Here is a 21198-nt window from a genome sequence, read left to right as displayed (position 1 = left end):
AAGGACACCATGACAGAGGCGGGGAAAGGAAGAAAGGGGCCACTTGGACCCTTTCTCCTTTGTGTCACAGGCGCAATCGTGTAAAGGCTGTGCCAGCGACACAAACCAAGAAAGGAGCTCCGTTTTGGAGCTCCTTCCGGTGCTGCTGAAAGGGCGCCAGAGGCACCCTTCAGTGGCTTGAGGACGTCATGTCCGTGCCGCCCCATTTGGAGGCGGTGCAGCTGTGACGTACTAGGGTGACGTACTAGGGCACCACCATTACAACGTACTAGGGTTGTGGGGCGTTTGGAAAGGACGCCCTGAGGCAACCCTAGTACGCATGCAGGTCAGTGCAAAGTGCCGGTCTGTACAGAGCCCTAGACTACTTTGTGTTCATGTTCCCTATGTAATCCCTCTTTTAGGGGATACATAGTGACCCCAACCCCAGTTACCATGCAGCAGCTGCTGTGATCAATATGAGTTTGTTTCCTAGTTCTTCAGGAAGCAGCTGGCTGATCTCCATCTTGCATGAACAATCTTAGGCACAAGAGGGAATTGCAACAGCAGTCTTGTTTCTGCCTGTCACCCCAGAGATCATTCATGGGAGTGGGTAGTAATGTCAGTTAAATGCCTCCCCATCAACTGGGTAATAGATCCCATCAATCCCACCAGCTGCTGCTTAATTAATGCAGATTTGGGTGGTTGGTGGAATGGGATTCACTGCAGAGCATCATAACTATGGTGCTTATGCATTCATAAATCCCCAACAGGATTTGGCCATGATACGTAAATGTGATTTTGCATCCTGATCCTAACTTTTACTAATGGATTATCTGCCTATTATACTGATAGCAAACAACATACATTTGAATATATGTTGATGTATTTGGTCTCCTGCCCACATCTTAATAGTTTATTCTCAGCCAGGCTTTCAGGAAGTACTTGCTGCCTTAACTGTCAGAAATGCCTTGAATCACACTCCCACTACTAAGTGGAATCTGAGACTCTTCTCTTGCATGTTAGGAGAGGAATGAGAAGTTACTTTTATGGCTGTGAACGTTGGAAAAAGCGTAAACTGTGTATGATACAAAGTGTAGCATGAGAAGAGAATTTTCTTGTCTTTCCTGAGTCATCCATTATGCACAGAATATTTGGACAAAAGGCAAGGATAAGGGATAACTGTAGATGATGGCTGACTGTTAAACCAACATCTCTGGAGCCTTGGACTAAAATGACAAGTTTTCAACTGGGTTTTTTTTTTTAGAGTATTATTGCTAAATACTATTGTCTTTAGGTATATTTTAGGCACAACCTAAATTGTGCAAGTATATTCATAGGCATAAACTGAGGAAAGCATTTGGAAAACCTACAAAAAGATTATTATGAGCAGCTGGAATCTATATGTGATCACATGCAAAGAACTCTGTTTTGATAGATAATTACTGAAAATTTTGCTGTTACTGTTTGCATACTTAGGAGATTAGTGCACCAGTTTTTATTCCTAAACTAGGCATGGGATGTAAATGTAGAGGGACAGATTCTATTGCACAACTCCGTCCCCAGGCAGTACTCATCCCGCACCAGACCCAGACTTCTCCCAGACCTTTTAATGAATTGGAAAATCCTGTTTTTTAAAAGGTCCAGAAGAAGCCTGGGTTGGGTATGGGATGAGTACTGCCCGGGGACGAAGCTGTGTGATAGAATCTGTCTCTGTGTGTTTACATCCCACACCTGGCACAGGAATAAAAGCCGGTGCACTAATCTCCTTAGTCTCATCAAATACAAGCTATAGTTTACCTGTCATGCTTGAAGAAGGAGTTTACTATTAAGCATTGCGGGGTGGGGTGGGGTGGGATGGGGGACCAATATGAAAACCATGTGTTCTGGACACATTTCACTGATTTATACAGTATTTGGTATTATAAGAACTTGATATATAAAACTAGACTATTCGAATTTCTGCAATATAGAAATTTGGTCATTCACAACATTCCACCAGTTGCTCTTGTTCAGGCTCAAAATAACCATCACAGTGTGCCTTCCTTTGTGATACTATAAACTTTGAGGGGTTTGAGTGAACTAATTTACTCTTCCTACGCCATTCTGTTTTCTTTTTCAAGTGGCATGCAACATTTTATGACTCTCTCCATCTCTTTTTGTATTTGTAATTAAAATATTATTTTAAAAACGGGAGAAAGGTATTCTGTGGCTTCTCATACCCACTGAGAATACTAAATCTTGAGCTAGTTTTTTCTTTGTTTTGTTTTCCTTTTTGCACATTGAATCCTTCTGGTGGGATTTTTTTTTTAAAAAAACACCCGTTTGTTTTGGGTTTTCTTTTTAAATTGTTATTCTGAAAAGCATGGGATTTCTTGAAACATACTGGGATCTGCCTCTGTTTATCAGAGCTATCACTTTTCCTAAATGTTATTCTCTAAATTGCATCACATTTGCACTTTCTTCTGTTTTGGAAATTGCCAGATGCTTCTGTGACTCTAGGCATGAGTGGATTTGTATTTTTTTTCCTTCCAAATTCTCCAGAGTAATTTTAAAGTTAAAAAAAGAAAGAAATGCTGGGAACTACTTCAGATGGTGTTACTGTATCCATCATAGCCTGTCAATTAATTTTGGATTTATCATTTCAGTATAATTGTTGCCTGCTAATTCTGTACTTGGAGAATAATGTAGTTTTCCCCTCACCTTTTTTCCTGTTTGCCCACGGCAAAGTATGCCAAGCCTTTATTTTAGTTAGAATACTTTTTTAAAAGTGGCACTAACAGCAAGTTTGGTTTTTTTTTTTTTAAAAAAAATAATTACAATTTTTAGAGAATAAAGATGTAAGTAAGCCAAATAATAGAATACTGAAGAATGATTTACCAGTTTGAAAAATAATTTTGAAAAGCTATTTTCAAAAAAAAGCAGTGCCATATTTCTTGTTACCAAACATATATGAAATTATGGTCCTGAATGCTCCTGGGATACTAGGTATACAAATCATTGTGAAAATGTTTGCACTTTCTCTGAGGCAATGAGTGCAGTCTCACATACCAATAGTCAGTTGTTCCACAAGCACACACTTACTTTGGACTTCAAGAAGAAAATCAGCCATTGGGCAATGGTTAAACTCAGACGTTGTAACACCCATTACACAGTTGGCTGCATAGTGGTGAGATCCAGCATAATTATGCTGGCATATGTTTATTGTGTGCAAACCCCCCATATCTTGGATTTTTACCAAATAATTTTTCAAAGCTGTATTGAATAATCCATACTTCCTGTTATAGCTTCCTGCTAGCCACCAAATATATGGAAAGTGCTGATAAAAACTGTCCAAAAAACTACCAGCCAAGAGTCCTGGATCATACCATTGTGATTCCAAACATAGTATCTCAAGAAGCACAGTGACTGGCAGGACCAACTGCAGTGAACAAAACATCACCTGCTTGGTCCTTCAGTCCTATGCAATTGAATGCAGATGTACCAAATGCTGCCTGCAGGGAACATAACTACAGACCTGCATATGTTTCAGATATCAAAAGTCTGAGGTTGTCACAGGAAACAGTTACTAGACATTTTAACTCTGAACATAACTCTGGCCTCTGATTTGTCTGTGCTTGGAATTAAATTGCTATCACCTTCGAGTATTTTGGCAAAAGAAGAAAATTTCTAATTCCTGAGACTTAAGACTTGTATGGTTGCAACCTAGAGGATAATATGTAACACTAATTCCATTTAAGAATGCTGATAAAGGTGGTTTTACACAAGCACCATCTCTATCTCTAAGATATTAGAATAATTGTCCTCTACTAAATAGTTGTGCTGTACTAAAGATCAATGATATGGAAGCATTTTTGGAAAAACCTATAAAAACAGTGTTGTACATCCCAGACAAAATAGAAAACTGGTAAAACCAATGTATTTAGTAAATTAAAACAATTTCAGATATTTCAGAGTAAATGCAAAAAAATACTCTTAAATCTGTGGTACAGTATGATACCTGAAATTTAGGTTCCCTTCTTATAGTTAAAGAATCAATAGTAACCTGAACCATCCTTGCAAAACACAAAAAGCTGTTCTTCCCCACTTTGCAGAGGTTGTCAGGAGAAAGGTGCATCCATGAAGTAGTCAGTGAAATCTTTTGAGTCAGACGGGACAGGTTCCTTATCAAGAGAAGAATTCCTTTGAAGGTAGAGTGATGTCCTAACCCTTCTTAGAAGTATTGACTCAGCAGGTTTTTATTTAAGTATTCTCATGGCTGGAGTTACTTTGATCTTGAAATGATCATATGCGTTTTTGATTGTCTGCTGTTAGCAAACAGATGACTTCTCAAGGGTAAGGGGGGAGGTGGATTGAGACTCTAAAGGCTTATTTGATAAAAAGAAAACAATAATCTGACAAGGGCAAAAGCCATTGTGATTTTGAGAGCTCACTATAGTCCTACAGAACGGGGCCCTATTCACACTACACAATTATAACCCTATTCCAAGCATACCTCACTTAACAAAACCTCTGACAATGATGCTCCTTTTTTAGGGTTGTCATAATTCTCTACTATAAACTGGGACAAAATGTAAGACAAAATTTCAACCAAAATTTAGGACAATTGTAGGATAAAATTTAGCCCAAATGTAGGACATTTAAGAAAAATGTAGGACCTTAAATGTCCTACATTTTGAGCTAAATTTTATCCTACAATTGTCCTAAATGTTGGTCTAAATTTTGTCTTAAATTTTGTCCTGGTTTATAGTAGAGAATTATGGCAACCCTATCCTTTTTACAAAGTCATTTTACAGCAGCCCAGTCCAGCACCCCTTTTCTTTGTCTTCTATCTAGCTGGATTTTTTGTTGTTGTTGGCAGAATTGGCACTGGAAGGATGGTGAAGTAGGGCTGGGGAGAGACAGACTTTCACTGTTGCGTTGAAACAGTTTTTCTGTAGTAAACAATGCAATAAAGCTTGACCTGGGAAAGAATGGGATTGTGCCCTAGGTGATCCTGCTGTAACTGTGTGACAAGCAAAAGAAAAAGAAAAAGTGAAAGCAGATGCCTACGTCTCCAGCTACCCTGGCATGTTGAAAATGCATAGTTCTATAACAGGGGTAGGCAACCTGTGGCCCGCGGGCCGGATGCAGCCCGGAGAGGCCTTGGGACTGGCCCCAGCCTGGTCCTGCCGCCGATTTCCGCCGGGGCCTTTGGCGTCTCACGCGAGGGGCATGGTGGGGCAATTGTCTATAGAAGCCTCAGAAACATGCATTTATCTTAACATTTTTTTTAAAAATCAGCATTTTTTTTTTTGCATGTCCTCCATTTTTTTATTTAAAAAGTGCCCTCCATTTGAAAATTTTGTCCTACATTTATCCCGGTTTATTTATTTAATTATTTAAAAAAAAAAGTATTTAATTTTTTTTTATTTTATTTTTTTTTGGCTTCGGCCCCCCAGTTGTCTGAGGGACAGCAACCCGGCCCCTGACTCAAAAGGGTTGCCTACCCCTGTTCTATAAGTTTCACCACCAAAATGGAAATAGTAAGGGGAGAATGTTGAAAGAAAGAAAAAAATCACCCCAGGATTCATTTTGGAATAAGCTTTCAAGAGGTCTCTAGAAGTTTCAAAATTTCCTCAGGAAAGGCTTACCTGATGTGGTTCAGAATTGGGTTCAGAATTGTACATTTAACATGTGCATAATGTTAGTTTTTACCAAAGGTTTGCTGTGCATAATTTTACATGTGCATAATGTTAGTTTTTATCAAAGATTTTCTGAAATACGTTGATCTCTCTCTCTCTCTCTCTCTCTCTCTGTGGTTAGGAACCTATCCCTATTGTTTCCATGCTATTTTTACTTCTGGTATCAAAGTTTATGTTAAAGGCTTAAAGCCCAGTAACCCATCTACTGCGTTAACTGAGGTATACCACTACCTGTATTCCACTTCAATTGTCATGGTCCCATGCTCTGGAATCCTGGGATTGGTAGTTTAGGGAGGGGTACTTAGGATCCTCAGCTAGAGGACACTCCAGTGCCTCACCATACGAGAAACCCCAGGATTCCACAGGATGGAATCATGATGATTAAAGTGGAATAATACTGCTATAATTGTGTAGTGTAGTTGGGCCTCTGGATTCCTCTTTCTTCACGGAATAGTAAGTAGTAGAATTTATACGTATGCTGCAGATGAAGTTAAGTATGTGCTGTGGATGAAGTTTATTAACCCCAATTTATATGTGTTGAGGGAAGCTGGCAATTCTTGTCACCCATCAACAAAAGCTAGTCCATAGACTTATGACTCAAAAACTAATCCAATAGCTGTCTAAAATAACAAAAGTGAAGGCAACACTACCTGACTGACATCATCGGCAGACAAGACAGTCGTTTAGAGGGATCAAAATAAAGTTATGCAAGGGAGGCTGTCTTTCAAATAAATGCTTATATGATTCATAGACAGTGACCATTTCATGGTTGTGATATTGTTTGTTTCTGGGTAAAGTGCCTGCAGTTGGTGTCATTATTCAGCTTGTCTCTGGAATGTTAATAAATCTTTTAAGAAATGTATGCAATACAAACTTGATATCAGATTCTAACCGCAAGTACCGTCTGTTTGCTCTCAACAGGCTATGAGGTGCATGGCCTAGAAAAAATACCTGATGGCCCAGCATTGGTTGTTTTCTACCATGGAGCAACTCCTATAGACTTTTTCTACTTTATGGCCGTTGTTCTTATTAGGAAAAAAAGAATCTTGCATATAGTTGCTGATCACTTTGTCTTCGCACTGCCAGGTAAATTTAGCCAAGTGTGTTCATGGTGTTAGCTGTTCATCTAAGAGAGTAGGCGTAGAAATGTTGGAACTCATGTTCTTGGCATTTATATTGTGTACACAGATATGTACATACAAAAGTTAAGTAACTAAGGTGTGATGGCATTTTGGGTTACTGTTCCACAATTCTACATTATCATACATTATCATTGTGTTCCATTCTCATGTAATGGGTTCAGAATTGTAAATCTTAAATTAGACCTATTTTTGTTTTCAGAGCCCATTTTAATACTATAATAGATGAATTTTGTTTTAATTCCACTGTTTTGTTTTAATTCCACTGCCTTGGATCTTGTGCTGGGAAAACTGTAAACTGGATTTGTCATTAATTTGTGGAAGATTTTCTGGATTCTGTCTTCACTTGCAAAAGTCACAAACATGGAAAGGAAAGAATAGTGCATCCTCTAAATGTACTACTTGGAAGTGGAAATGAAGGGGTTTTTTAGCTTCCTAAATGATTACAAATTATGTTTAATTATTTTAAAAAATTAGATACTTTCCTTAGAAATATAACTTCTAGAACAGTGATGGCGAACCTTTTTCAGTTCGCGTGCCGGGGGCAGGGCTTCTACCCCCAGGATGGGGGCTGGGTGCCAGGGCGGGGCTTCCACCCCCTTTTCAGAAGGAGGGAGCCTCTGGCTCCTCCTCTGGCGTTTGCCAGCCCCTGAGGGTCCCTTCTGGGGCCGTCAGAGGCTGACAAAAGGGCCATGGAGGACGGCGCGCTGTCCTATGGCGTTTGCTGGCCCCTGAGGACACCTCCGGCCTGGAGAAGCCCCCCGGGTGGGAAGAGGAGGAAGCCGGTGGCTCCTGCTTCCGTCCTCGGGGTTTCTTCAGGCCTTTGTTCCTTGGCCCTTCCCTCTGCACCAAAGGGCTCTATGGAGCCCTTTCGCAGGGAGCGAAGGGAACGGGAGGAGAAGGAGGCTGGGCACGCGTCCCAGCCCCCTTCTCCTCGGCCTTCGCTCCCTGAGAAAGGGCTCCATGGAGCCCTTTCGCGGCGAGCGAAGGAAGGGCGAGGAGAAGGAGGCTGGGCACGCTTCCCAGCCCCATTCTCCTCAGCCTTCGCTCCCCGAGAAAGGGCTCCATGGAGCACTTTCACGGGGGGCGAAGGGAACGGGAGGTGAAGGAGGCTGGGCATGCGTCCCAGCCTCCTTCTCCTTGGCATTCGCTCCCCGAGAAAGGGCTCCATGGAGCCCTTTCGTGGTGAGTGAAGGAAAAGCGAGGTGGAGGAGGCTGGGCACGCATCCCAGCCCCCTTCTCCTTGGCCTTCGCTCCATGCGAAAGGAAGCCAGGAGGGAAGAGGGCTGGGAGGAGGAGACAGACGCGCAGCACTTCTGTCTCCTCCTCCCAGGTGCCATTTTCTGGCTTACTGCTATCTCAGAGAGACAGTGGGAGGCCCGAAAATGGTAGGGAGGAGGCAGAAGGGGCATGCGCCCATTCCGCCTACTCCCTCGCCCCGTGCCTGGCGAAATGGCGCCGTGTGCCACCCGTGGCATGCGTGCAACACGTTCGCCATCACGGTTCTAGAACATGGGTGAAGAACTGGAGCTTCTGCATGTACAGTCAGCCCTCCCCATAGGCTGTCTTGCCTTCTGCGGCTTTGAGCTTATGTGAAAGACAAGCCCCAGCAAAAGTAATGGGGAACGTACCTGTGGCTCTGCAAGCATGTGCCACTGCGAGCACGTGCCCTATTATTTTCTATGTGGCTTGAGTATACGCTCTTTTCCTCATACGCGGGGGGTTCTGGAACAGATCTCCCGCATATGGGGAGGGCAGACTGTATTGTTGGAACGCAGCTCCCACCAGCCTTATACCCATCATAGCCAATTGCAGAGAATTGCAGTCCAACAACATTTGGAGGGCCATGTTCCCCATTCCTGTTCTGGAAATTTGAAAATGCTAATCTTTTCTAGGGTGATAACAGAAAGTATATTTTCATGTGACTAAGAAGTGAGGTGTGCAGTACAATGCTTGCCCTGCATAAATGCATTTGACAAATGAAGATATTTTTTGCCAAACTGGTTGTCAGTAATAATGCCTGCCAGAGGAAAAAAGTATGTGAGTTGGTAATTGTTTTCAATTAGCACTGTCCACACACACACACACACACACACACACACCACCACCAACTTAAATACAGTGGGGGAGTGCAGGAGTAGGAAACTCCAGTCTTTCATTAATTTAGTTTTTGTTTTGTTTTTGTTAGACCACAGTTTTGTTTTCTGTATTAAAAATACAATGTTCCTTACTACTTACAGGTTTTAAACTGTTACTTGATGTGTTCAGTGTTCTACATGGAACACAGGAAGAATGTGGAAAATTATTAAAAAAGGGAAACCTGTTGGCCATTGCACCAGGGGGAGTTCGAGAAGCGCTGTTCAGTAATGAAAACTACGTCCTTGTATGGGGCAATCGTAAAGGATTTGCTCAGGTGGCTATTAATGCAAAAGTGGTGAGTGTTCACTGAACATAAATGGATTGTAAAACTAGAAATATATAAGAAAAACAAGTGTTAGAGTGTTAGAACAAGTGTTCAGATTTGAGACAAAATGAAAACAAATTACTTTGCAGGACTATGCTTGCTCCTGTTCTCTGTCCAGAGAATATTAGAAGGAGCAAGGTCAGATGAATGTGGATTCAAGTTCTGCATCTCCATATTTACAGTTTTTCTAATCCAATATCGCCTAAATAATTTTTATAATTGCTATTAGTATTGTGCTAGTGCTGCTGTTTTAATCCAGTGGTGGTCAGAATAATCAGTTTCCTGGCAAAATGGGATATGAAGTAAAAATTAGCTTACTTGCTAATTAGCTTACTTGCTGTTCACCGCTATGATCTTTGGAATAGCGGTATATAAATAAAACAAATTATTATTATTATTATTATTATTAAAAAAGAAGTTCATAAATGGTTCTCCCTTCTTCCATCTTAACCATTTAGTTCCTGTCTGGATGAATCACACTTCAGTTGATTCTTGTTCATGCGCACAATCCCAGCATTCCAAAACATATTGCTGAGTTTGTCAGTATTAGAATTGTCAGGCAATATGTTAATGTCATGCACAAATAATTCTCCGATATATCTTTATTGTTTCCATTAGGATGTATGGCTGTGAACAGATAATATGAGAGAGGTTCTAGCCTGCTTGTCCTGTCATGCCAGTTGTGTAAAGGGAGTGCTTGGTTTAGGTTTTCCTAATATATGGGCCAATTCATAGAGACTGCATGAAAGACTAGCTGTAAAGATGTATCTTACTTCAGAGCAAATGTATTTAAAATTTACATTATTGTGATTTCAGTGTGCTGCATATTGTATGGGAGAAAGAAATGTCTAATAAATGTATCCCCTTCTCCATTGCAGCCCATCATTCCTATGTTTACACAAAATGTTCGGGAAAGCATTCGATCCCTTGGTGGACTAAGTAAGGAACTTTTTAAGTATATAAGGTTTTCTGTAACATTCATTTCTGCCTTCTTTGAACTTTTACTTAGTAATACTCTGTGCATGGTGGTGACAGCCTTTTAAAACGATGGGGTATGAGTTTGGCAGACTTTAGCTCTAGAAGTCCACAGATCTCTTCCTTACAGAATTATTTCTCGAGCCTTAATTCCTATGTATATTTATATCATTCTGTGCTGCAAGTCAATCCAGAGTTCTTATAATTTTCTCCAGATCTAATATTCCTTGATTGGAGAATCTCATTTTGGAAAAAAAATGTAACGCCTGTGCACTCTCAGCAGGTTAGACAAATCCAGCCCTTTTTGTCTCCTCCTTTTTGTGAGTTTGCTTAAGCCCCCTTTATTCTCTTTCTGTCCTTTCTTTATTCACCTTCCTGCCTCAATCCTTCTCTTAAGGTCAAACTAGATGCAGTGGCATTCATACTATTAGCAATTGTCTGAATGGTTTTAGAAAAATAAATTGCAGGCATGGTGGGCCTAAACTATAAGAAAAAATTATCGTGTATGTATTGGAATGCATTGAAAATCATCCCCACTTCAAAAAGCAGTTGATTGCGGCAGCAGAAAGGAGGCAAATGATGAAAGCCCTCTTGTGCATGCCAAAAGTCTTAATACTGATTTTACTCATCATGCTTACAGTTTACTTTTTAAAAAGCCATTCACACAGTTGCTAATTGTGTGAATAGTATTTATCTGGTTTGACCATAACTCAAGCCTTCTGTCATTCCTCCAGGTCCTGGTTCTCCACTGTCTTCTATCCTTCCTTCATCCAGACAATCTACAACTGAGTTCTTCATTCTACTTTTCTTGTAAGGCTTCTTTTTCCACTTGGCTTTCCTTCCTTCCAAAATCCCACAACCTTCTGTTTTTCCCATACTTTATAAAAGCAGGCTGGGAATTGTGCAGCTATCCAGAGGACACTGATTTGCAACTCATTTCCTTCCACTCTGCTGGCTAGGGTGGTTGAGAGTTGCAGGGCTGTACATTGTAACTGTTTTTCCAATTCCCCCCCCCCCCCCCCCCGATTGACTTTCATTTTCTTTATAGAAGATACAGGATTTGAAAAATAAATAAATGTTTCTATCCCAACTGCTGGGTCAGTCATCAAATGTTAATAGCAGATACAATTTTAAAATACAAGATCACAATTAGAATTCTTTGCTATAAAAGACAACGTTGGTTGTGAATTGTAGTTCTCATCATGCTAGACTATATATATATATATATATATATATATGCATATTATGATGAAGTGATATACATTGATTATTGTCATATCATTACCTCTTCCTCCCCCTCCAAAAAAAGCTAGTAGACAGTGCATTTATCACAGAACATCTTCGCTCAAAACACAGCTGTTTGCAGGACATGATTACATGAAATACTTATCCTTATACTCGGAACAATTTCCAGATTTTTTTTTCTTCTATTATTATGTTACACTAAAGATCAGAGTTCATAGGACTTAATCTTAAAATCATTTGCAATTTTAGACCCTGATTTACATATAAGATTAATGCAGTGTATTCATGTCTCTTTACCCTTGAGGTGATTGGGAAAAAACAGGCAAGGATTTCTTAGTGTCATCCCCAAACCTGAGCACAAGCAAATTCAGACATCAAATCATAGGTTCAGTTGGTATGTGTAGCTATCCTTCCTGGTTTGTCCCTCTGTTCATGCAGAGAAAATAATAAAGAAGCAAGTAGTGAGTTTCGTGCACTGGCATGTGGTTCCTTTGCACTGTAATTTAAGAAGCCAGAATTTGAATTAATGTTACCTGTTATTATGACCACCAACTAGGGATGGTAAATGTAGTTTTAGGAAACTTGTCTTGGTGTTAAACAGCATGCTATACTAAAAAGTTGAGGGTACAGCTAAACTTTACTTCCCTTTTGAAATTCAGAAGCAAGAATGACCAGCCTAATCCTGATCAAGCTGAATATGTCTAGGTAGTTTTTACCCAACTCTTTTCTTCCCCCAGGGTGGGGTGTTCTGCTCTTCATGTAGGGAGGAAAAGAAAGAAAGGGGAAAGTTAGAGAGAAAATTTAAGCCCCCTTTCATGCATGTGGTAAATCCAATCTTGATCATGTCCTTATAATGTAAAAAAGAAAAAGGGTTAGCTGCTTACTACACATTTAACACAGTACACTGTTCATCTTCCATTAATTCCATTAATTACAATGCTGAATTTCGTTTCTCAGAGCAGTAGTTAACACTAACCCTTGTTTGCTCAAGGCTCAGACATAACAAAGCATCACACCTAATTGAAGACAGAAGCAAAAGCTACTGATAATCTTTCTCATGACTAGGGGCAAAACAGACATCTCTGAAGGGGTGGTGTGACGCCGCCCCTGAGACAGCTGGATTGGGGCTGTGGAAACCACATGCTGCAGCCTCCAGCCACCCAGCTTCTGCCCCAAATAGGAATGGGAAAAGTCTGCACCTATTTAGGGCAGAAAAAAGCCACCCCTTCACCTGTAGAGTTGGCTTTTCACCAGTTCTGGGGCAAGTGGTAACTGAATGCCACACTCCTAGGTCACCCGGAAACTGGCTGGCGTGTAATTGCCGGCACAGCTTCTGGGTGACTCAGGGGCATGGCGTGTCTAAACACCATGTTCTCAAGCCAGCTAGAAGCCAGCTTTACTGGGCTATAGCTTTTGGCCCTGTGTTGTGGGAGTGTGCAATCCATACCTTTGTGGAGTTGGTGCACACAGACCTCAACAATGGTTTAGCTTATGTAGGTTTAGGCCTTGGAAGTGTATTAGCAACAAAAATTTGTTGTCTGAAGAATTCATGCTTAGAATGCTAAATGTATGCAAATAGTTCAGAGATGTATGTACAGTCGGCCCTTCTTATACATGGATTTTTTATACATGGATTCAAGCATCCATGGTTTGAAAATGTTCCAAAAAGTATACATTTCAAATATCAAACCTTGATTTTCCATTTTTTATAAGGAACACCATTTTGCTATGTTATTATATTTAATGTGACCTGAGCATACACAGATTTTGTTATACACGGGGGATCTTGGAACCAAACCGCAGCATATAACAAGGGTCCACTGTATTCCCCAAGACAGCCGTGGAGTCAGACAAAATAAATAAATAAATAAATCCCTGCTTATGACAATGGTAATTTGTGCATAAATTGAGTAATAAGCCATTGCATCTAATAAGCCATTGCAATTAATTAACTCAGATTGACAATAGAACAATAGTCTACCTGCTATCCTTGTGATGTGTCCTTTTTCATGAAACAGGACTATTTAGGCTCATGTATGAGTATCTCCGTTTGCCACTAGTTCCGTTGTATGGAAACTTTCCTGTCAAACTGCGGACATATATCGGTGATCCTATTCCATATGAAGCAAATATGACTGCTGAAGAACTGACAGAAAAAGTAAGCCTTTCTATTTTAGTAACATTGAAATGTTAATTTCTAAATATTTATATGAGGTGTGACAACTTCATTAGGTCTGCGGAATGTTTTTGCCTTTGTCATTTACATACCTTATGTGTGTTTTGCTATCTACACACCTTATGTTGCCTTAAAAAGGAAAAAAAATTACAAAAATGACCAGATGTTCCTGCGTGCACCTTTTTGGTAGCATGATTGGCCATTTACAGGCTCTTGTGTTTGGCCTTCTCTAAGTCTGAAAGAGCCCTTTTTTTAGAGAGAGAGAAAGAATATAAATGCTAATTAGTCCTGCCATTAGAGCTAAAATATCTTTTAAATGATTGTTCATGTTTCCCAGAAGCTTTTAGGAGTACAGTTGGCTACTTTCACATCACCTTTTTCAGCATAAGCAATCAGGAAAGTGTGGGCTACCATGTGTGCCCTGTGAGCTATACTTTGATAGTATAAACCTGTCAGAATTATGACTCTTAATGTTAGTTGTACATTACATTGGAAGAGTTTTTAATGTACTCCTGTCAGTGGTACACTGAATTCAGAGGATTTACAATAACATAGGGCCCAAACAGACAGGCCCAAATAAAGCTGCTTCAGGTCACTTTGGAGGTATGCTGTTTAAATGACACACTTATCTTAAGAGGCCAGAAGCTGTGCCAAAGCTGCGCTCCAATCCTTAGGACTGGAGTGTGGCTTTGGTGCAGCTTTCAGACTCTTAGAACGCATGCATCATTTAAACAGCACACTTCCAAAGTGGCCCGAAGCAGCTTTATTTGGGCCTGTCTGTTTGGGCCCATAGTTTGAGAAATATTTGATCAAAGTTCCTGTTGGCTCCATCACAGTAATTGCATGCCTTGAGTTCTTTTTTCCCAGCACTTTACAGAAATTAATTAGTTAATTAGACATTTCCTTGCCCTCAGGCTTACAATCTATAAAGACATGAAACAAGGAGTGGAGAAGGGGAATAAGTCTAGCAGTTCTTCTTTCCCTCTGAGGTCTGGACCATGACAGAGACACTGGAGGGAGTGCTCACCTTCTTACTCTGACTTAGGACTGATGGAGCTGGCCTGCTTCTCTCCTTCTGAGACCGGATGGTATCAGATGGACTGGATGGAGGAATCTCCTTCTTACTCTGGGCTAGGCCCAATGGAGCTGGCCTGCCTCTCTCCTGGGTTCGGATGATATCTATAGTGCTTAAAATAGTAAAGGGGTGAAACAGACTGCCCCTTTATGCTGGCTTTGATATTTAGGTGCTGCACACACTGATGCTGATTCACTGACCGCACATGTGCTGGCTTTGTGATGTTCCAGCACATGCCACAGGAGCGCCACAAAGCCGCTGCGGTGCCAGAAAAAACAGCTTTTTGCCAGCTCAAAAAAGTGGCAATTTTCAGGTTTTTTTTTGCAATGGCAAAAAGCCGGGTTGGGGCCGTGGTGTGCAGTTGCTGTGGCCCCCACCCAGATTTCTCAGGGGCAGCATCATGCCTCCTCTTCAGTGCGGTCTGTTTTGACCCTAAGTCACCTCATGAAAGAATAACAGTTCTTTCATTATTAGCTCATTGGATATTTCTTAACAGTTCTTGTTACCATTTGAATATTTTTGGATTCCCTCTTTACTACCTGAACACTGTTTAAAGCTGTAATTTTTAGTTTTTTTATTTCCAACTCTGAAGGAGGACCTAGAACAAAAATAGAACTGACATTTGACATTTACTGTGATAATGGGCTAGGGGAGACACTGACATTTGCCTGTATACATGCTCTATGATAGTGTGAACTTTGTGGGGAAAGTATTATGTTAGGAAAATCAGATGTCCTTTTTGAAGGATAGGCTTTTATACACCATCTTGTATTTATGTGTACTCTACCTCTTTTGCAGTGTCAGGATTAAAATATTGATATATTGGAGAATATTGCCATGAATCCTATTTTGGGAGAAAGGTGGGATATAAATCCAATAAATAAATGAAATAAATAAAAATATTCAATTTGAAGAGGGCTGTTGATACTAATTTTAATCTTTGACTCACTTTATGATTGGAAGTTTTATAATAATGAACTGTTTATTTATCCCCCATCACCCAACTTTTTTCCTTATAGGCAAAGACTGCTGTACAGAATTTAATAGACAAACATCAGAAAATACCTGGGAATGTATTCAGGGCAGTAATGGAACGATTTCAGCTTCAGGAAAAAGAAGACTAGTAACTTTGGATATGACAGATAATTGTGAAAAACTTAAATTATGTTTATAATGTGATGTAACATTTGAGAAGATAGTTATTATATTCTTCTTGTTTTACAATTCTACAATTTTACAGAAAAATAGGGTACTTTTCCAAAAGATCATTGTTGCCTCTGGAACTCAGGTATCTTGTTCTTTTAAGATCAATTAAACAGATTTTTTTTAAAAGCACAGTTCTACCTTAGGATAAGCTGTGAAGATAACCAAGGAGCAAACCTCTTGTCTTAAACAGGCATGCAATTTTGGGAGTCTTCCAGGGAAGGAAAATTAGAAACATGGTGTATGAGCCCCAGGTACCATGTTTTATAGTGGGGTGTCTTAAAATGTGGCACCCTTTTTGCTACTGCTGATACACCATGGAATTCAGCAACGGATTTGACAGGCAGCAAAGAGTAGTGGGGGCCACAGAAATGGGTCTTAGTGCATGTTAATCACCCCACATTAAGAGCTGCTCAGGTAGCCATAGAAAATAAAGAACTGAATAGAAAGAAGTGAAAAAAAATCAATTCCAGAGGACTATTTGCTCCTCATCTGTACCCAGCATAGAAGCACAACAGGGTTGCTACCAGAGAGCGAGTGAGCATTTGTTTTGTCTGTCTCTCTGTCATTCTCAAACACATAGCCAACAAGGTAGTGTCAGTGGTTACAGGCTTGTATACTTGTGTATATTTATTTACAAAGTTGGGCAATATGTCTCCCAAACATTCTAGAAGGATTATCATAAGGCTCTTGGAAACCTTTATGAAATGTTTGAGACCATAACATTTGACAGCTGTTCACCACTTGGATCTTCTAGGGAGCCTTCATGCAATTTTGTTTCAATTTCTTTTTGAGAAGAATTTATCTAAACTAGCAGATTTATCCATGCAACAAGAAACATGTGGCCAGAGTTTGGAAACTTGCCACATTTACTCATCTGGAACTGCTGTTGCCCAGGAACTTTTGCCAAAAGTCTCAGTTGGGTTATCCTAGGTCACAGTCTTTAATGCTTTTGTTACACTGAGGGGGTCTGATGATGGAATACTTACCCCACGGGAGAATGACACCAGCTTTTTGTGTATTAGTGCAGGGAAATTCTTCTGGCACTCTCATAGAGAGTCAGTGCACATTTGGGTTGGATGGACCCAGCTGAATTCTGACACCATCTAGCTGCCATTGCACAGCTACAGAGAAAGCATGCCTAAGGGGATACTGGATATCTCCATGCACAGACCCTGAAAATGGAATTATCTCTTGGTGAGAATCTCATAATCACCAAAGGGTTTGCATAATGTGTAAAGCTGCCCTCAGAAGGAATTGAGTAAACTTTTGTTTTTGATAATACAGTGAGCCTGCGCCATACGCAAGCTTGTTATAGGCAGCTTCCAGCTTACACAGAAGCCACCGGGAGTTTGGGAAAATGGTGCGTGCACCTGTGGCCGCGCAGCGAGCACGAGCCCCATTATATCTAATAGGGTTCGAACATACGTGCTTTTTGCCTTACGCGGGTGTGTGTGTCTGTGTGTTCTGGAACAGATCCCCCACGTAAGGCAAGGAAGGACTGTAATTTACCTTAGTTCATACATTTCTTCATATTTCGGATTGAAATAATTTGAGGTTGTTTTTTAATCAAATGCATAAAAAACCAAAACTAGCCAATATATCCAGGGTTTGGCAGAAATCTCAGACTTTTAATCCATGTGTATTGAATTATATCAGTGCTGAGAATTATCTGTTTTCTGAGAAGGTCCTTATCTTTAGCAGCTGTATAGGAAGCAGGTACAATGTGATGATCTCCATGTTAGGTGCAATTATACCTAGCATTGAGTGGGTGAAGTTCATGGGGAATTCTGTTTCAGTTCATTTTTAAAGAAATAACTGAAATCCACCAGTATCTTCATTTTTGTGGTGGAAACAACTTGATATTTAGAAAAACTGAATGTGGGAGAAAGCAAGACTGATGGGATTTTCTCATACCTGGCCCTAAGTAGAAATGGATAGGCCAGCTTGTACTCTTTGAATTTCATATGTCTCTAAATGAATAGGAATCATGTCATCCAGATGCTGCTGGACCACAACTCCTAGTATTCCTTACCATTGGCGATACAGGATGAGGCCTCTGGAAACTGATATTGGGAGAGCTGCATTCTACCCATCCATTCTTAACATGTAAATGAGTATCCAAGATGACTACCATTTAATACATTTTTCAGACTTTTTAATAACAGTCTTTTGAATTTGAAGGCTTATTTAAAATGTTGAAAAGTATTGAACTTTTCACTGATGTTCACTGAATCTGTTTAAAAAAACCAAAACACTATGGTAGCCATCTTCAGGTTAAAGCCAGTAATTGTGATGTGCTTAAGCATAATGAAATTAATGTAGTTTAATGTTGCTTGGAATGCAGAGTGTTTGTCTATGTTTATATTTTACTTTCAAACATTCCAAAAAATAAATAAATAACCTATATATTTATACCTATTAAAATTAATGTTTATATATTTAGTTTATTTATTATTCTGCTGAACAGACTTGTAGTTTTGACTGAAGTGGAACTACTACTTTTAAAATTATTGGGAGCAAAGTTTAACTGAGCATATTCCAGCAGTGGTGTGTTTGGATTTTTTGTTTTGTTTTAGTACATTTTGACCGTAATTTGAACTGGACAGTATAATTGGTTTAAAATATGAGAACTGTTCTCGGTTGTATTGATTACAACCTCCTATGCCAGGATTTCAGGTTCAAAATCCTGGCTTAACTAGTGTACAAAAGGGGGGAATAGGAAGCAGAAATACATTTTCCCTTAATTTTTAGATGAGAACACAACCTAAATTGGGTCTTCTCCTGAACATTTTAATGAGATCCTGAATACAGTTGGAGTCTTCTGAAATGGAAAACAAAACACATCCTTTAAATTCACTTCTGTGTCAAAAAAACCTTTTTGCATCGAGCGGATATTTTTGTACTAAGATACTGCTAGTTTTTAGGTATTTCTCATGAGTAAACTGCAGAGACTTTTTAGAGGCACCCCATTTGTAGAACATCCTTACCTGAAAAGTAAAGGAGGCACCAATGTTCTTATCACTTGGAACCTTTATCCTTTTAATGCTCTTAGCCATTCCCAAACTTTTAATTTTACTTTAAAGGCTCTCTGCTGTTTAGTTTAATTTAGTTTTATTGATGCCCTCCGATGTTGGAATATTTTAATTTGTGGTTTTTCATGATACTTCTTAACACATCATGATTGCCCTGATCTCTTGTAAGCAGCTTCCAGTGTGTGGTTTATTTTTTAAGTAGTCTGTAAATGTATTTATCAGATCAGGGGTTCTCAAATGGTGGGAGGGCTCCCAAGGGAGGTGTGAGAGTTGCTCAAGCAGGGGGACATGAGACTTGGAGGCTGTTATCTCTCCCTCCTTTTTCCAAACTTTTTTATGTGTAAACTTTACACATGCATCAAGTTAAATATTGAATTGACTTAAATTAAACTGTTCTAATTTAAGCCATCTTGCTTCCTTATAAGATGTTAAAATATGAATATACAACGTGCAAATGAAAATATACACACTAAATTATACAAAATATTTTTCTTCATATACTGCATAAAGGGGGCCCCAAGGGGCAGACATTTGCTTACCACTGAATTCAATCGTATGCACTTACTGGGAGCCTTGAATGTTTCTGTCAGTAACATGTGAAAACAGCACATAATTAAGAATTGGAATATGTTAATCTGTGTAATGATGCACTTACATAAGAATTGTGTTTTTATTTTGCCCCATATGAGGAAGATTCCCAATAACTCGTAACACTAGTTTGTGACTGCAATCATGCACACACTTAATAGGGAGTATGCACTGCACTTTCAGAGTGTACACATATAGGATTCCACTGTAAATGAGATACAATGTTGGTAAGCAGTTTATGTTGCACTATATACTAGTGCAGTGCAAACATTCCTAACACATTTATTCTAATCTATGGTTCCTTGCATTAACCCAGATACATGCAGAGAGGGTGTCATGCCACAGCTTCTCTATTTGTCTTCCAATAGGGTACCTCATAACCACTGAAATGAATGAGAAAGTCTGTATGTTGGGGAGCTGTATTAGCACAGTAGTGATGATAATTTTTATTTTTGTTCAAATGCACATGTGGGTCTGTTGGGCAAGCCATGATGCTCATTTTAATGAAAGAACATAATATCTATGAATAAAGAAATGCAGCTGCAAAACAGCTCCATCCACTGAAATAAAGGAGAAGATTCTTCCAAGGAGGGGCGAACACTAGGTTTCTATTTCCAAAATAGATGGTTCATTAGGGTCAAAAGTTGTTAATTCACAAACTGTTTACACTCATGTGTCACTATTGAATTCTGTTACACTTCTGTGAATGTGTTAAGTGGTTAAGTAAATATAAAAGGTGGGAAGGGTTGTAATGCACATGCATTATTCTGAAAAATCATGTAAATTTCATACTGATTTGAAAATTCTGTAGACTTTTTGAAATGTGAAAGATGAAGCCAGGCTTACTGTTTTTGCTGGGTACTGCTTCAAATGGTTTTACTTAAAGTATTGAAACAAGCGTATCAAAGTGACATGCAGTATCATTGTTTGTAAATATGTTTAAAACACCTGTTTCATAGATTTTTCCATATTCAATATTCTGTATATTTGTATGTCAGATTGTATATTTAAAAGCCATCTACTAAATAAAGTTGAAATACCAGTGATAAAATATCCTTTATGCATTTTTACTACTTTAAAAAAAATATTGAATAACCCGAGACTAACCAGATAGTCACTATTCTTTTTTGTCATCATCATAATTATATCTCTTATATTGTTAATTAAAGTATTTCTATCCTGCCACTTAGCATGGAGTCTAGAGGACATACAATATAAACAATTTAAAAGATTTTCAAATTAAAATCATAAATTAACCAAGATAAAACCATATTAAACATGTCAACAGTTAAAACATCTTTAAAAGGTACAATTTAAAACCATGTAAATATATAGTTTTTTGTGGGTTTTTTGGGCTATGTGGCCATGTTCTAGAAGAGTTTCTTCCTGACGTTTTGCCAGCATTTGTGCCTGGCATCTTCAGAGAATGCTTGCCTGGAAAGGAGTTGGGTATATACTGTGTATACTGTGTGGCCCTGGGAAGGCAGGAGTGATTTGCATGTGTCTTGTTCTGTTGCTAATGGCAGGCCTCAGGGTGGAAGGTTCTGCAAAAGAGGATTAGTGTCTGCTTGATTAGTGCTCATTGTCTGCTGGGAAGCCCCTGACTCTGGGAGATTTCTCATTTGCATTTGTTGAGTC

At 39.4% G+C, this 21198-nt stretch overlaps 1 protein-coding gene across 3 annotated transcripts in view; it reads left to right on the top strand.

The window, feature by feature from the left end:
- The window catches only part of LOC149317323 (DGAT1/2-independent enzyme synthesizing storage lipids-like), a 30864-nt gene extending 10291 nt beyond the window's left edge, over window positions 1-20573 (top strand). Inside the window, exons 3-8 of one of the 3 annotated variants that reach the window (XM_089517323.1) lie at window positions 6582-6746; window positions 9040-9233; window positions 10142-10202; window positions 10973-11048; window positions 13544-13641; window positions 15754-15841. In XM_089517323.1, coding sequence (XP_089373449.1) covers window positions 6582-6746; window positions 9040-9233; window positions 10142-10202; window positions 10973-11048; window positions 13544-13592 — 545 coding nt within the window. In that variant the 3' untranslated portion in view covers window positions 13593-13641; window positions 15754-15841. Of the gene's footprint in view, window positions 1-6581; window positions 6747-9039; window positions 9234-10141; window positions 10203-10972; window positions 11049-13501; window positions 13642-15753 lie in introns of those variants that run through there. The other 2 variants (XM_089517322.1, XM_089517324.1) reach the window with 2 other exon arrangements.
- The last annotated feature ends 625 nt before the right edge of the window (window positions 20574-21198 follow it).

The sequence above is a fragment of the Sceloporus occidentalis genome, unplaced genomic scaffold, assembly GCF_023333645.1.
Source record: "Sceloporus occidentalis isolate IW3139 unplaced genomic scaffold, rSceOcc1.0.p SCAF_3, whole genome shotgun sequence".
In the NCBI taxonomy this organism is placed as follows: Eukaryota; Metazoa; Chordata; class Lepidosauria; order Squamata; family Phrynosomatidae; genus Sceloporus; species Sceloporus occidentalis.
The sequence above is the reverse complement of the archived record's forward strand: the minus strand, read 5'-3'. Positions and strand labels throughout refer to the sequence as shown.